At 44.6% G+C, this 17,375-nt stretch overlaps 1 protein-coding gene across 1 annotated transcript; it reads right to left on the bottom strand.

Moving 5' to 3' along the window:
* Positions 1-1,395: 1,395 nt before the first annotated feature.
* On the bottom strand, positions 1,396-15,672 carry Slc20a1 (solute carrier family 20 member 1). Its single transcript, XM_027952065.2, has 11 exons — positions 15,541-15,672; positions 14,591-15,192; positions 14,242-14,382; positions 13,978-14,063; positions 10,169-10,265; positions 7,882-8,001; positions 5,847-6,116; positions 5,180-5,738; positions 4,325-4,510; positions 3,493-3,577; positions 1,396-2,285 (listed from the first exon to the last, which is right to left on the bottom strand). The coding sequence occupies exons 2-11, from the start codon at positions 14,928-14,930 to the stop codon at positions 2,124-2,126; spliced, it is 2,046 nt and encodes a 681-aa protein (XP_027807866.1). The 5' UTR covers positions 14,931-15,192; positions 15,541-15,672; the 3' UTR covers positions 1,396-2,123.
* Between the last annotated feature and the right edge of the window lie 1,703 nt (positions 15,673-17,375).

The following is a 17,375-nucleotide window of genomic DNA, read 5'->3' on the forward strand; positions in this document are numbered from 1 at the left end:
ACTGTGTCCTTACTAGCATATGTCCCTGCCTCATTGTTGACATTCCTAAATATGGAAATAAACTCCCCTCTGACCACTTTCTAGCTTTAGAGGTTCCTCTTGCCAGGTCCAGCTGCCCTTCCTAGAGAAACACCTGTAGAGTATTTTTCTTCTGAGCTAAGAGGAAAATGTTAGAGAGGGTACTGTTCTCCATTTAAATCACAGGGTTCTAGAAAGATTGGGGCCAACTGAGCTTTTTTTGTTTTTGTTTTTTGGAAGCCACATGTGGTAAGAAACTTACCACATTCTTTGTAATATCAAAGCTAGAAATAATCTACAAGTTAAAAAATAGTCCATTCAAAGCAAGCAAAAGGGAAGCTAGCACTGAAACCCTCAGCTTGGGGTTTAATGCTCAGCTGCCCCTCCTCAAGCCTGCCCTCCTTCCTCAAATAAAAGTAATAAAGCTATTTTCAGCCAGCCCCAAAGCTAATGTCCATTCTCTGCTAACATGTCGTACAAAAGGAGGGTAAGACCTACCACAAAAGTAAGAGGAACATATAAACAGCTTCTACTGAGAGGTAAACACTTCCTGAGAACCTGGAGACCATTAGATGAACACGAGGATACAATGGCATATATCCAACCAGAAGTCTAACTTCTTAGGGTCAAGCCACATGAGGGACAGCCTTATCCTGTTACGGTCTCGCTGCTGGTTTCTAGTGAACAAGCAAACAACAAGCAAACTCAAAAATTCACAAGCATTGTCCCACAACTTTTTAAGGACAGGAACCATTACCACACAGTGTTTATTTACTTATTGTTCTGATAATGCGTTTCAAGATAGAATAACCGGCCAGGAATGGTGCTGCACACCTGTAATTCCAGCAACTTGGCAGGCTGAGGTGGGAGGATTGCAAGTTCAAGGTCAGCCAAGGCAGTTTAGTTGAGAGCCTGTCTCAAAATGGGCTAGGGCTATAGTTCAGTATTAGGACACCCCTAGGTTCAATATCAGGCACAAGAGTTAAAAGCCTAGAGTTTTTAAGTGAAGCTGAGCTATATGTACACATGAAACTTACCATTCTTTGTAATATCAAAGCTAGAAATAATCTACAAGTTAAAAAATAGTCCACTGAAACAGGAAAAAACTTAGGCTGTTAAAGACAATGCATAGATGTACATGCGCTAACACAAAAATGTCTAGGTTATGCTATTAAAAGATGCCAAGATGCTACGATGGTCCCTACAGAGCAATGTCATGTATATTCTGGGATCACAGAAACCTAAGAGTGGGGGATGGTGAAGCTGGAAAGGGGCTTTGACTTGTGAAGATATTTACATGCTCCTCAGAATTACATAAGGCTAACTGACCAGGAGCCAGATGATCCAAGTATGTCAAACAAACACCAAGACAACAAGTTTTCTAAAAATTGTAGGCTTTTTTTATTCAGTTAAGAGGTAGACAGATGAACATGGAAGGCTGTCCCATTTAACTTACCCAAAGTACATATTCCACTTCATTCACGCATCCCACACCACCAGAAATCTTAATAACCAAGATTGCCAGAAGGCTTTTCTTCCTACTTCTAAGCAATAATGGTCAAAGTCACTACTAAATGTTCACTGTGTCCAAAGAACCCTCTAAGAAGTTCCCACACACACGGGGAGAACCTGCCACAGCGACAGGAGGCAGAGTGCCAATGACTACTTCTAGGAGGAGACTACAGGGGAAGCTTCAGCTAACTGGTTTGCTGTTAGATCCCTGTGCGTGTTAGGGCAAAAGCTGGTGAAGCCAACGAAGCAGAGGATGCTCTGCAGGATGGCTCTGCATGGTTCTCTCTCACTCTCTCTCTTACACACACACACACACACACACACACACACACACACACATTATCTTCAGAAGACAACATTAAAACATAATGGAATTGAAGCCTGATACAAAAAGTAGAGAAATATGTACAGGAATTCACAGCCCAAAAGGAAAGGGGACCTCAGAAGAAACCAGTGGAAACCTGGCTATTTTACATAGCTAATTTTGAGACAAGTCATATTTAGCACAAAAGCAATTATAGCATAATTAACACTTCCCTCCCACAGCTCCCAAACTTTAAAAAGACTCTCGTCAGTCTTCGGTAACACTGGAATCATTCTTTAAGGATGAAATAATAGAAGACTGCCATGATAGCAGCACTGATGACGCCAGAAATGGGGACCGTAACAAACCAGGCCATAAAAATGTTGCGAAAGAGCCGCCAGTCAACAGCCTTCTTGGACCGGAGCCAACCAACAGAGACAACAGAGCCCACCTAGGAGAGAGACAGGGGAAGGAAACTGGTTAACATGCCCAACATATTTTGGCAAAGATACCCAGACAATTGGACAAGACCAACTCCATAAAAGCTAGATCCAAATGCATTAAGATTACTACTCATGAGAAGATGAAGACAGTATGAAAATCCAATCACTGAATCAGTTTTAACTACCCTAAAACATGGTCTGAAAACAACACTTCCTCTTCCCTCCTGAACTACAAGAATCTAATGAACTCACACTGCTTTTAGAAATTTCTGAAGACCTTCTAGAGGGTAAAACACTATAAACAAACTCGAAAATTCACAAGCACTGTCCCACAACGTTTTAAGGACAGGAACCATCACAACAGTGTTTTTTATGTATTGTTCTGATAATGCATTTCAAGATTGAATAATCCTCCAGGAACGGGGCTCACACCTATAATTCCAGCAACTTTGCAGGTTGAAGAAGGAGGATTGCAAGTTCAAGGTCAGCCAAGGCAGTTTAGTGAGAGCCTGTCTCAAAATGGACTGCCCCCGCACACCCCACTAGAGAAGAATGACTTGGCAGGTTCCACATAGCACCAGCCTCCATTCCTCTGGAGAAGCCCTGTTCTTCCTTTTCCCGCAGTTACAGTTACTCAAAGACTTTCAGACTCACCAAGCTTCTCCACACTGCAGCTCTGAGGGCCCTGATGTGTGCTTTCTGTAAGAAAACTGCCCAAAAGCCCAGCAAGACTCCCAGGCTTCTTATAACCAGGCATCAGCCTCCACGCAAAGCAGCAAAAGCACCCCCAGCCCCAGCTATCCGGCTGGCCATTCTACTAAAACACATCCAAATTACTGTGAACGGCTTCCCCACAGAGAAGGAACATACGGTGCTCAGAGACACCAAAAAAAAAAAAAAAAAGTAACAAAGAGGTCAGGAGCCAGAGGTCACAGCTAGCACCACAGAAGAGAAATTTTCCATTATTTGGGGAAAATACATATTTAACTGCTTAAACAAGTAAGAATAGGCAAGAAATTATAAAATGTAAGCCTATATTCTTATTATAGTTATCTGTTCTAATTTGTGAACTCTTCAAGACTCCAACTGCACAAAACTTACTAAATCAAAATATCAGAAGTGAAATAACTAAATCAAAATATCAGAAGTGAAATAAAAGACCCTACACACTAACAGAAACACCTGGAAGACGTACTGGATTCATTCCACACTTACTTTGCAATGTGTTGTGCTGATGGGAAGGCCAATATTTGAAGCGATCACCACAGTGAGGGCAGACGCCAGCTCAATACTGAAGCCACTGCAGACACAAAAAGACTGTCACAAATTCAGCTAACACTTCAAGATAGCAATGTGCTTTGTTCTACTGATAACCCTCCCCCGCCCCCCAACATCATTTTAGCCAATATCCATCATCCACTTTAAATTGGGTCATGGGACTCCCACTTTCCCAATCCTGTAATGACTGAGAGTTTAAGTTCTTTGGGAATTTGTGTGCGCGTGTCAGGGATGGAACCCAGGGCCTCACACATGCTTGGCAAACACCCTGCCACTGACCCACATCCGCACCCCACCCCTAAATTCCATTATTAAAGTTTTAAATTTTGTTTTGAAGAATTTGGTAAATATCAGTCTTAGCTCCCAAGTAAAAACAAATAAATAAAATCCAGGTATACACAGCCATCCACCATTAGCATAACACATCTTCCTCTGAAATTTTTGTTAGATCATTGAAGGTGAGTAAATAAATATTCAACCAACAGTAAATAAATCTAAAAGGTTCACACCAACAATGAGAATACCATCAAAAAAATTACACAAACTTGGTTAGTCTCATGTTAGCAACATATAGTATTACATGTCTTTTCTTTTTCTAGTTGGACACAATACCTTAATTTATTTGTTTTTATGTGGTACTGAGGATCGAACCCAGGGCCTTGCACATGCCAGGTGAATGCTTTACTGCTGAGCCACAGCCCCAGCCCCAGTATTACATGTCTTAAGAAATAAATACTAGCCTCTCTTAAGACCTGCTTTTTCTGCTTACCTAGAGGGTGTGATTGGTGTCAGATCCTTCCCCATGGTCTGGATAACTCTTCTTCCCCAAACCCACAGTCCAGTGCAGATGCCAACACCACCATAAAGTAGAAGCCATATTGGTACCGCCCCTTCCGAAGAAACATCCCCGGTGACATAAATCAGATACAGAGCAACCAAAGGACCAATGGCATTGCTGGAAGAAAAAAGGGCACAGATGACCTTTAAGGCAGAACTAGATCTGACTTACTAGGTTGACTAAGGTCATTCATCAAGCCCATTTAGCAAATCAACCTTTTTTTCAAAGAAAACCAATGGAACACCAACATACACACAGAAGAAAATGAAATCTGTGATGGGGGAGGTGTCGTGCGGCTGGCGGCCTCCTCCCTCCCACAGGCAGCTCTCGGGTTCCAATGAATTTTATAATCACAGAACTAAGGCTCACCCACCCAGAATTCCATTCAACAGGGGAGGGATTTTAAATTTTTCATCTTACATCCCATAATTTACTAAAAATCTACATCCTATCTGGACAGATAAAGGTCTCTCTGTGAAACACATCTGTATTTATCACATACAGAACAATTAAAAAGATTCTCTCTGAAGAGCAAAACTTCCTTGTTTTATTAAGTCAATGACTGCCACTGCCTCATCTGATCTACTCAGCATCTTGCACGTGGCAGAAGTACCACCCCAAGGTCATAAAAAGGACAAGACAGGTTTTTTTTTTTTTTTCTTTTTCTGATCTGCAGATTGAACCCAGGGCCTTGTGCATGTGAGGCAAGCTCTCTACCAGCTGAGCTACATCCCCAGCCCTAAGACAGTTTTAAAACAGAGGTGGTAAGACTCAAAGTGGACTGACCTGACGTCATTGCCACCATGGGCAAACGACCCGAAGCAAGCTGTGAGGATCTGTAGGAACTGGAAGAGAACAGAGACTTCAGGCTTGTCCTGGTCAGACCATTCTTCCAGAGAGCCACTACTTCCTTTTCTGTCGCCCAGACCCATCTCAGCCTTGACACTCAAGTCCATCTCAGATGCCGAGTGGAGGTCAGACACAGCATTGCAGTAACTGGTATAACTGTCCATTCGAATACGCTTCTTGGTGTCTGCATTAGGCCACGTCAGCTTCTCCATTTCTTCACCCTTCTGTTCACCTTCTTTGGCACGGAATGAATCCAGGGGCATGCCACAAATTGCCATGGTGTAGGAAGTATAGCTGTTATTGCGCCTCAAGGGCTTGTCTCCGGAATCTCCCATGCAGTCTCCTACCTTGGCCAGATGCAATTTATGGAGCAGCTCTTTATACAAGCCAGAATCTTTATGCACAGTGTGATACTGGTAGTGGCCACTGGAGTTTATCTGGTTGCTGACGGCGTGACTAAACTGAACGAGGTTCCCATTAGGCAGCTGCACTGTGCCTAGCCAAGACCAAAAAAGGTGACATTCATTACAAAAAGTACCAGGTCTAGACCAGCGAGCCTGCTCACCTGTGCAGATAACTGCAGAACTCTGGAAGGTGGACTCACCATTCATGGTGCCGTCAATGCTGGTCTCCTCCTTCAGGTCCATGCTGGGGAGCCTCTCCCGCTCTGGAGCCTCCTCCAGATCCCCAAGTTTGAAGGACACTGTTCTCTCCTCCACCACGGTCCGGAGGGGCACAGTGGCAGGCCCCACCTCAGACACGGGATTCCTATTTTCAACATCACTGAGAGACAGCTTTGTTTCTTCATGGTCTTCTTTCAAGCTATTCTTTTTTTCCATTAAGGGGCTTTCAGAAGGACTAGACTTTATTTCTCCTAGGAGAAAAAACGGGTCAGGATTAGCTTGGTATTGACCATACTACCTTCTTCCAAACCCCCATTCTTCCACCCCCAAAAACTTATCTCACAATAAGAACATGCATAAAGTTTTGTTAAAACACAGGTTAACTGTCCTGCCTGCTTTACTGTCTGCCAGGAACTCAACTTTCACTTGGGACGGAGCTAGCCATGCAGCACTCCCTCTAGCAGGAGTCCCAAATTTTTGCTGTAAAGGACCAGGTATTAAATATTTTAGGTTTTACATAAGGTTCCACTCCACACTCATGGTCTTTAATTTTACAACCTTTCACAAATGTAAAAACACTTCTTCACTCCTTCGTGGAAGGTAGCTCGAGCTTGAGCTGAAGATCAGATAAAAAGTTTGACTGCCCCCAATTCATGTTCTTGTGTGTGTGTGTGTGTGTGTGTGTGTGTGTACCAGGGATTGAACTCAGGGGCACTCAACCACTGAGTCACATCCCCAGCCCTTTTTTGTATTTTATTTAGAGACAGGGTCTCACTGAGTTGCTTAGCACCTTGCTTTTGGTGAAGCTGGCTTTGAACTTGTGATCCTCCTGCCTCAGCCTCCCAAGGTGCTGGGATTATAGGCGTGTACCACTGTGCCCAGCCTAATTCATGTTCTTTATTTAAAAAAAAAAAATTCCCCAAATTTCAGTTTGAGTTCAAGCAAAGTGACACAGCTCAATGCAGGAAACTAAAGATGACACCTTTCACAGCTACCTGCATAAAACAGAGATGTGCCTATGATTCTAAATCCCACAGCCAGACAGGAACACTTCCTGTCCAACACTTGGCTCAGTCAAACCAGACTAGTGGTAAAGCAAGATCTATCTCATCTTCTCCCAGACTGAGGAAAAATGAGGTCAGGGAGTCCTGAAAGCCTCGCTGCCTGCCGCACAGCCGAGAAGCAGAGCCTCTCAGAGGCTCCGGAGTTCAGCTGCAGTGACACAGCAATCTTCCCAGTCACCGCAGTCTGTGCACCCCTTGCTGCAAAGGACAGCACTCACATCAGGAATGCAGCATTTGTAAAGATGGAAGGGCAGAATACAATTTTTAAAAGATCACAGCCCATAAGGAAGATTTAAAAGACTGATACTAATCAAAATTTACTCAGTATTTAATTAGCAGCAATAGTGTGTTATAATGGCCACTAAAATGATTCCTGCATGGGACACCTGGAAATGTTCACTATAGAATTTGTGCTATAATTCTAGCAGCACAAATACACCATGCATCTGCATGTGTATCTGCCCAACGGGCATCTGTAAAGCAATGTGTACACTATCGCAACATGGATACATGTTGGTGGATGCCCAAGATCAGACACACTCGATAGACTTGGCTTCACTTGTCTGAATCCGAATTATACACAGCAGTTGGGCAAATACTTGCTCTATGAAAATACTTTGTGCCTACCCCTCACTTTCCATTAGGTACACTTGTATTAACAGGCTACAACTTCTCTATTTACCTGCCCCTGGTAACTGACCGAGGTACATTTTGAAAGAAGATTAAGTGACCAATTTGTCTCTCCAGTATAGGCTAGATGTTTTTTATAATTAAGCCTCAGGTCATTTTAAATCCATTTAAAACAGTTTGAAAAGAAAACCCATTGTTTTCAAGTTTCCATTTAAAATCTCTTACTTTGCCAATACTATCCAAATAGTGGGTTATAACAAGTGGTTTAAAAAAAAAAAAACACAATTACTAGTTAAACTTTTCTGTTACAATTATTACTTACGTTCAATTTTTCTCTTCATCCTGGGACATACAAAGAACCAGACGATAAGGGCACAGAAAACTGCACATCCCACCGAGATGAGGATGGTACCCCACAGAGGAAGTTTGTCAAAGCCCAGCACTAGGAGATAAAATGGTGCATCTTGAAAACCCCAGGGCAACAGCCCCTGCAATAACGTGCAAACCCTCCTGTGGGACAGAGGCTTCCCCAAGCCAGCCCGTCACCCTGGACAACTGCAGCTAGCTTTAATTCCAGAGCTTATTATGCCTTGGCTATGTGAATCTGGGAGAAAACTCCAGTGACCATCTTAACACCACACCAGTTTTGGCCCAAACACCAGCAGACTCAGCTTTTTAAATACTGCCTTTTTCTTCTTTTTCTTGGCTTTCCTCTGACAACCTGTGACTAGCTATGAAACAGAAGCATTCTACTCCCCACACCTCATTCCTGAAATCCACCTGCCACACGGTTCATCTGCACACACAGATTACGCGGTTTAGAAAAAAAGGGCCTGGCACCCACAGATATCATGCTGAAATAACTCTGGGAAAGTCACCACATCTACTGTACAGGCCTTGAGAAAAGCCTGATCAACTCTCTGAAAGCATCATCAAGCTAAAGTAAGAAAAACAGGGACATCTACCTAAAACAATTGGTTCAAGAATATTTTAAATAACTTTTTTCACAAAGGAAAAGTCTAGTAACAATTTCACTAACGAGCCGTACCTGAGAGAGAATTGCCACCAATACTTTGCATGTGGCTCAAGGATCAGTAACCTGAGTCCTCACCTGCTTTTCACTTGCATACCAACAGGCTCCAAGCAACTAGCCTCTACTAGAGGGAAGGGTGGCCCAGTAACAGCACTGCTCAAATCCAAGACATGCTATGAGAACCTGCATGCAGCTCAGACAACAGCTTAGTGACTGTGCTTGGTTTGTGTCACTTTGCTCATTAGGTATTAAATTACTTTTAAAATGGAAATTCTATTGTTCCCCAACAATTAGCCTTTTAAAAATCAGATATAAATTGAAGTCCCTTCACAACTAAAGTTCTATGGTGGCAGTAAGACTGCATGCATTTTAATCCTGCTTTCAGTTTTCTTTGCACTTCAGCACACAAACTAAAACATACATGAGCCTCACGGGAGATTTTTTGGTTTTACATGAAGAACTCCATGCGCAATGGAATGGAAATTCAGCATGCAAGCCTTTCTTCACCTGCACTATTTAATAAGGAGTCTTGTATCCTCCAAGATCAATAGTCTCATAAAGTTATCTATTTCTTTACTGATATTCCAAGAATACAGGCAAGGTTAAAAATACTGTTCATTCCATGTATTGGTCAGTGACTTATTACTTCAGTGAGACTTTAAAAAGCAAGTCACAACCCATTAGTTTTAGTAAGACACAACAAGCATTTAAAAAATTTTTAAAGGATATCAAGGTAACAATAAATGGCTTCACACTGTTTTAGCTGTCTGTCTCTCTCTACAACCACATATACATGCAGGTGCCCCCGGCGGCAACAGTGTTTTTCTTCCAGTGGGTCACAGTCGAAATATTAAAAGCCACGACTTATACAGTCATGAATCCTGCAGCCGAGTAAGCCTAGATGCCAAAGCTACTCTCCTGCCTAACAAGGTCTGTTACCAGCTTCTTGGAGTTGCTAATTAAACAGAAGCACCATAAGTTAACTCATGCCTTGCCTCAGTCCCATATAAAAGCACCCGTTTCGACCTTTACGCTCTCACATATTATTACTTTTCCTCTGAGCTGCTGGGATTCTTCTTCCAAGTGTACTTAGACCAGGTGTTAAGCATCCCAACTCTTCTCATTCAAGCAGATTCAGGGGAGTAAATTTAGCACTTAGAAACAAAAGTGGCTCCACTCAGGAGAGAAAAACGATATCCAGCAGGCCAGTCCTAAATGACTGATTATTGAAGAACAGATATAACTAGTGACTCTTCAGTGGTCCAGGTATCAATTCCAGCATTTTTAGCATAGATAAGAAAAAGGGAGGGAGAAGGTCATATATTATCGGTGGATCCTGTGAAGACTAAAGAGGAAAGGTCTGTAGTGATTTAGAATCTGAGCAGGTCTCTTTTGGTTGAAAAACTATCTAGGTTAACTCAGCATACACTAGCCTGCAGCCTTCTGAAATGGGCGCAGGCCAGCCACCTTCTAGGAGATTTCAGCCCTGTAAAGCAAAAAGGGGTAAATTGGGCATTTAATGCAAGTTTTGTAAATAACTTTAAATTCACATTTAAGTATTTTGATATGTACTTACACGGTGCCCCAGTATACATGATGGAAAAGAGGTTTATTCCAACTGTGCAGGCATAAAAAACTGGCAAAGCTCGCAAACCATTGGGAACTGGGTCTGCCTATAAAACATTAAGATCAGTATCTTACAAGTTGTACAAGTTAACCCATTTCCACAGAATCGTTAACAGGGCAGCTTCCACTGTAATTCCCAAGGCCAGCTGGGCTTTCCTGCCCTTGCTCCTGGAGTCTCTATAAGATAAAGTCAATTCCATCTTCTGCTCCAAAATGGCCATTTTTCTGCTGTTTTTAATAACAAATCTACCTCCACTAGTGACTGCTAACATCCTGAATCATCAGTTCCAACACTTATGTTTCTAAAGCCTTGAAGTCCACACGTAAACCCAAGCCATGCCTGAAGACGCACTCCACCTAGGAGCTGAAAGAGAGAGCTACGAGATGTTAGAATACTGCCCCCCCCCCCTCGACTTTACCTTCAATACTAAAAACTAAAACAGGGGGCTGGGCTGGGGCTCAGTGGTAGAGCACTTGCCTAGCATATGTGAGGCACTGAGTTCGAGTCTCAGCACCACTTATAAAAAAAGGTCCATCAACAACTAATAAAAATAAAAACTAAACCAGGTAGAATACCTGCAATAACCACCTTATCTAAACATCTGATACAACATAATTAACATTTCCAAAGTGGAAAGATAAATATCAACTGTGCACTACTCATCCTAGTTGAGTCTACAACTATTCTGGGCTGGCATGGTGGCACCCCCCTGGAATCCCAGTGACTCAGAAGGCTGAGGCAGGAGGATCGCAAGTTTGAAGCCAGCCTCAGCAACTCGGCATGTTCCTTTCTCAAAATAAAAAATAAAAATGATTGGGGACGTAGCTCAGTGGTAAAGCACAGCTGGGTTCAATCCCAAAAACCTGTTCTGAGCACTGAAATACCAGAGGAAGTAAGACCAAAAGCCTGTCCTCAAAGAAAAGACATTCATAGTCTAGTACAGAATACTGCACCACACTAGCAAACACAGTGTAGAAAAAATAAAAGATAAAATAAGAGGACAAGACAGGAGGAGGAACACATTTCATTTGAAGGGGGCAGGGAGTGAGCCTCAGCTGAGTTTCAGGGTATGAAAGGAGCAAGCCACCCAGCTGGGGAGTGGGGAGGACAGAGGTATGGGCAAGTGGAAAGGCCCCGAAGCAAGGTGAACAATTCACCAGGGTGTCCACTTTTCGTCAAAGGCTAACTTCGAAGAAAAGAAAAGAATAAGCCCAAGGCCCAACTCTGAATATTAAAACACAATAAGGTTACAAAGACTTCACTGGGGATTTCTCTCAAAAAGATTTTCAAGTTCTATTTAGTAATAGGGCATCTGCAAATCAAACTGCGACTGACTCGTCAGAGTTACGAAGTCACCTATATATTCAGGTTCAGCTTCTTCACAATTACGTATTCCCTGAGGTAAAGAAACAGTAATCACGGAGCTGGAGACAGGGTAGAGAAAGAGTAATCCTACTCATAGTACATTATGAAACATGAGTTCATGGTTTAAAAACAAAATTAACAATTTTAGGAAAAAGGTAAAAGAAAAGTCTCTTCTTTTTACTCTCTCTCTCCAACCTCCTCCCAGTCACTTCCAAGAGGGAAGCAGGGAGAGTGATTTTATGAAATAATACTTACACCATGAGCTACTCAGCACACATTTAAAGCTTTACTTGGAAGTGATGTAACTATCTTATCATTTAGTTATCATTTAGTTAGCAAATGGATCTTCACATTTCCTCTCCCCAGAACAGTTTGTTTTACATATTAAAGGGAACATATCCTAGAGAAACTAAATATGATTCCAAACAAGTAGAAGAATGCTAAAAGCTTGATTTTCTTTGACTAGAACTTAAATACAACAGGAAAACTTCATCACTACTGTTTTTGTTGAGTGTCACATTTCTTCACAGAAGAACCCCCACCTCCACTCTGCCTTTTCCTACTCAAAGGCCAACACCTTTGGGAAAAAAAAAAAAAATTCAGAAAATTTTCAAAAAGCAGTATTTTTTAAAATAAAGAAAATATTTTAACCTCAACTTTAAAGATCAAATTTTAAGAGTGTGAATGTATCTTAATAGTCAAATATGGAGACTGTAGAGCTGGACACCTCAAAGCTTACTTACTAGTCTAAGGATGTTTTCTTGAAATTTAAAATCAACAGCAACCACAAATGTTCATACTCATCCACTCATTACTGAGAAACTCGCATGCAAGAGTGCGAGCAGGTGAGTGTGTGTGTGCAAAGATGCTCAGGGTGAGCACTATTGGAAACCCCATTCCAAACATCCTTGCCCATGCCCATCCCCACACCAATAGATATATGTGGCTATGAAGTTAATACATCTAACTTAAGCTCTCAGTAGAGGTACCTGGCTTGCATTCCTCAAATGAGATATCAAAATCCCTCGCTGCTCCTCAGAGCAGCTCCACCTACCTTTCAGGAAGGGCCAATTTATTTTGTGGAGATCAGACACACAATTTGTCTCCAGAATCAGAATGATCTACTTCCCAATAATCAAAAGGGCCTGTATAAACCTTTGTAAAGCAGGAATTCTTAACAAAGGATGCTGTTAATTTTTCTGGTTTTCTGGTATGCAGTGGGATAGGGAATTCTAGAAAGAACACAATACTCTGGGTCCTGATTTCTGGTTTCAAATGTAAGCATATCACCATGTACCACAGATGTGGGCAGTGGGAGTATAGGTACCAATCATACCGGCTTCCTGACTGAAACTGCCAAACTTAAGAGCCAGTACCAATGAACTTTCTACTGTCACTTTATATCAAACTATAAATGTTCCAAGTATTAAACTAGTGTGTTCTGCCAAATCTCAGGCTGTGGATAAGGGTAACTGGAGAATCACTTTCCCAGTTAATAGAATTTCTATAAGACAAACCCAAATTCTTCCCCAGAGAAGTTCAGAAATACAGAAGACAAGTAGAGGTCTGAATTCGTTCTTACCCTTGGGATTAAGCTGTCTATCTCTCTTCACTCAGATTTCTACAGTTTAGGGGCATTTTTTTAAGTGAATAACAATGGGCTGTTAAGAACATTCAACTTAGAAAAAGGGCAACTTTGTTTCCTGAGAAAAATGCATTTATTCTTACTGTAACTCAGTCCAATGTCAACGTAATCCCTTGTTGTCTATTTTGGAGGCAGCACGGGACTTCTTGATAGAAGAAATGCTACTAGGTACCTCAAAAGGGATTTTCAAATACACAGGAAATTAAATGGTTGCCTAATCTGCCACCATCCCCTGACCCCCACAAAAACTTATCTTTATTGGTTCTTTTTTACCTATAGTGAGAATCACAAGAGGTTGAAGCCTCATTTAGAAATTTTATAAACTGGTTCCAATAGTCAGCACTGTGGAGACCCATTTAGCTGTAGCCACAGGATGTTGTGACTTGTTGGACCCCAAGCTTACAATTTCAATTGTCCTGAAAACAATGATGTTTTCAATGAAGTACTAACCTACATACAGCTGGCAAAGCCACCTTGAATGTTTCCTTACTTTTTTTTTCCCTTCCAAGCCTGTTCCTAACATGCCCCATGATACTCGACTTTTTCCTTCCTCAATGTCTTCTTGAGTATTAAAAACTCGCTTCTTTCATACAACTCCTGGACACACAAGAGATGCACAGAACAAAGAAATTTAACTTTTCAAGGCCACATAACTACATACCAATCACATCTTCAAGAATGTCACCCAGTGTGAAAAACAGACTGAGTGTGACCCCTGGAAGGTCACAACAGGGAGGAGAAAGATTACCTTGCGGAGGATGAATGCACGCACAAGAAAGAACAAGATTCCAGACATGATACCAGAAAGCAGTGGAGAGATGAACCAAGACATCACTGGAAAAAAAAAGAGGAAGGATAAATGTAAACTAGTGAAACTCAGTAAATACTTTAAATGTTAAATGCTCCATTTCAAAACTCAAAATCTGCCTATTTTACACCATTTACAGATATATACAAAGCCAAGGTAACACAGGACCAGAACAAAAATTAAGCCATTCAGGATTAAACATACCAATTTTTATCAGTTCAGACCACTTGACACCCTTTTGCCCCTTTGCCACAAGGGAGAAACCAATGGTTGCACCAACAATACAATGGGTCCCAGAAATGGGGAGCTTCAAAAATGAAGCCACTAGTTGCCACACAGCAGAACCTGAAACAGAGCCAAATTTTAGTAAGTAAATGGAAAATACATGACACACACACACATGTATAATATACAAATAGTGATATGCATATGTATACACATATCATTATGTAAGCAATATTACCAACGAAATAATCTGAAAGGTTCAGCACAAAAATGGAACCACCCATGATACAAATTCGCTCACCCACCACAATACATAAAAAGAACTCACCAAACATCGCGCTGACTGAGCCGGCCATGAGCATCAGATGCTCTTGGCTCGAGTTGTACATGTTCACGTCAATCAGGCCCTTGCGGATGGTCTCGCTCACCTTCGCCCCCAGTAAGACGGAGCCCACGGTTTCGAAGATGCTGGCGAGGATGCAGGCTTGTTTCAGGGTCACCACGCCTGAGCCCACAGCTGTGCCAAACGAATTTGCCACATCATTGGCTCCCACGGAGAAGGCCAAGACGAAGGCGATGATGAAGCCCAGGATGAGCATCCACAGGAACTGCGGCGCCAGGGGACCAGACGCGGTGCTGGCTATCAGCGTCGCCACGGTAGATGCCATGCTCTCGAGTAGTGGTTGGATTGATAAGAGAATTACTGAGCGGCGTTCAGGGTGTGTAAACAGAATATGAGGTATCAAAATCGCTATAATAAATAGTATATAATATATAACATTAAATACTGTAAACTAGGGCGCAGGCGAGCCGGAGTCACTGCTATACGCTGCAGGAGGGCGTCTGTTGTCTGGGGTGTCTTTGGCTCTGCAGGGCTACAAGCGCGGAGCAGAATCCCATGGCGGATTAGAGCAAGGACGCAAGTTTATCCTGGGGGAAAACACAACAATAGCGGCGCGCCCTGGGGGCCGAGCGGCGGGCCGGTCGGGCTCCGCCCGCGGCCCCCGGCCCGCTATCCCCGTCGCCAGCCCCAGCGGGACGCGCGGCGGCGGGGCACGTGGCTCGGGTCCCCCACGCCGTCCCGCGCGCGCGCTCGAAGCCGGAACAGGGCCGTTCCCGCGCGCGCCACCCGGGACCGCCAAAAAGGCCCGCGGGCGGGCGGGCGCGGTAGGGAGGCGGCAGCCGCGAGCCAGGAGCCGCCCGCCGCCTCCCACACCGCGGCGCCCGCGCCCGCCCCGGGAGAAGAAAGAGCCTCGGCGAGGCGGCGCCGCCACTCACCAGGGGAACCCGGGTTCGCGCAGGAGAGGAGACCAGACAGCGGCGGCAACGGGACGCGGGCACACTTGCGGCCGGCGAGCCAGGAGGGCCCGGGGCGACGGCGCGACGGGCGCGCGACCCACACGGGGAGCGGCTGCGGGTGCCTCAGCAGCCGAGAGAAGAAAACACGCAGCGCGCGCCGGCAGCCATCACTCTGGCGGAGCACGCCGCCGCCCCTACTTATAGCCGGCGCGCGACCCGCGTGACCTGCCGCGCCTCGCGCCGCCCAAGCCCCGCCCCCGGCGTGACGCGGTGCCTGCCGGCCCGGCGCGCTCGACTGGGCGAGCCCTACGGCGGCGCTCATTGGCCCAGGCCGCGCTGCGGCCACGCCCCTGACGGGGAGCGCGTCCACGTGGGACAAGACGGCCCCTCCTTGGCCCCTCCTTGGCCCCTCCCGGTGTCCCGCAGTGTCCGGTCCCTGGCCGGGACCGTGCCAACCCTCTCCTGGCCCTCGGAAGTCGTCTTGCGGGCCACGGAGGCCACGGCCAACGTTATTTCTAGTGTCTCCCACGCGGCCCCGGTTTGCGGTGCCCGCCGCACTTTGAGCGCAGTTAGGACTACCGCGCCTGGGTGTCACGCCTGGCCGCGGCCCCTCCCGGCGGCCAGGTGACTGGGAGGGGAGTTGTGCCCTAGGGCCCCGGATCCCGTCCTGGCTCGCTCTCGCACCTGCGATTTGTCCTTGGCCAGACAGGCTTTCTCTCGCCCAGCGGTGGGGCCGGGCCACTCACGTGGTTGCTTTGCTCCGCAGTCACACACTTGGGTGAAAACCGCAAAGCTAAGGAGTCACGGGTGCCGGCCTGCGGCCCCAGCTATGGCGCAGAACCTCAGGATGGCTGTGGGTCGTTAATTTCCCCACGGCAGCTCTGCGTGTTCTGCCAGGTCGGCGGCGCCGTGCGAGAACACTGCCTGGGATTCAGATTCTGACACTTGCTGCAGTGTGTCACCTTGAGCAGATCCCACTCTCTCGCAGACGCGTTGTCAAGAATGTGGAGTGTTAACAGGCACTACCTTTCCTGTGGCCGGAATTGGATGAGGTAGCGAGTGACTGGAACGCAGTAGGCCTTCAGGAAATGCCAATTTCCGTTTGGCTCTTTCCGTGAATATGCCTGCTTTAGGATGTAGTAGGGGGTTGGTCTCTTTGCATCCTGGAAGCTTTCCTGTCCTTCTGGGATTTAAGATTGCTTCCTGATCCCCTGTGTGGTACTGGGTGTGACTTTGACACTAATAAAATTTGTTGTGCACATTTGGGGGTGTTTTATTATATGGCTTAAATCAAGACTAACCAATCATGCCATAGGAGATTTAAGGTTGTGATCTTTTGGCAGGGCTATAGTGAGATTAAAATATTCCAGCCAGAAATACTAGGTTTAGAATGCTCTAGAGCCCTCCCCACAATTTTAACAGAGCACTGAATAGCAGCAACAAAAATGTTGTAAATCGTTGCCACATCTGAGTCATCCACAATGACTCCACCTAAGTTAAACTTCACCTGACTGTCCTCTGACTTGTTCAGAACGTGTGGTACAGTTACATGAGTTACACAGAGCTCTGGGGCCCAAGGTCATGCCTGCCAAAGAAAGTTCATGTCCTAGAGCATTGACCCTGGAGGGTAATTCTGGTACCTTCGAATGTGCTACTTCACAACCTTTATGTTATATCAAGATTATGAAAACAGTGAATAAAAAGGACTGTTAAAGGTCCTTAGCAATAATTTCCAAAGTATTTGTAAGAAAATTTTTCCATCATGTGTTTTCTCAGTCTGTGGTAGTAGCTCTTAAAGTTGGCAAACACAATAA

The sequence above is a fragment of the Marmota flaviventris genome, chromosome 14, assembly GCF_047511675.1.
Source record: "Marmota flaviventris isolate mMarFla1 chromosome 14, mMarFla1.hap1, whole genome shotgun sequence".
Lineage (NCBI taxonomy): Eukaryota > Metazoa > Chordata > Mammalia > Rodentia > Sciuridae > Marmota > Marmota flaviventris.

Bases quoted from the DNA above. Each gene is read 5' to 3' on its own strand.
- Slc20a1 (XM_027952065.2), bottom strand. From the start codon at position 14,930: ATGGCATCTACCGTGGCGACGCTGATAGCCAGCACCGCGTCTGGTCCC. The intron at 14,383-14,590 runs GTGAGTTCTTTT...GCTCTGTTTCAG, and splicing joins CTCAGTCAGCGCGATGTTTG to GTTCTGCTGTGTGGCAACTA. The intron at 2,286-3,492 runs GTAAGTGTGGAA...TCTCTCTCCTAG, and splicing joins TCAGCACAACACATTGCAAA to GTGGGCTCTGTTGTCTCTGT.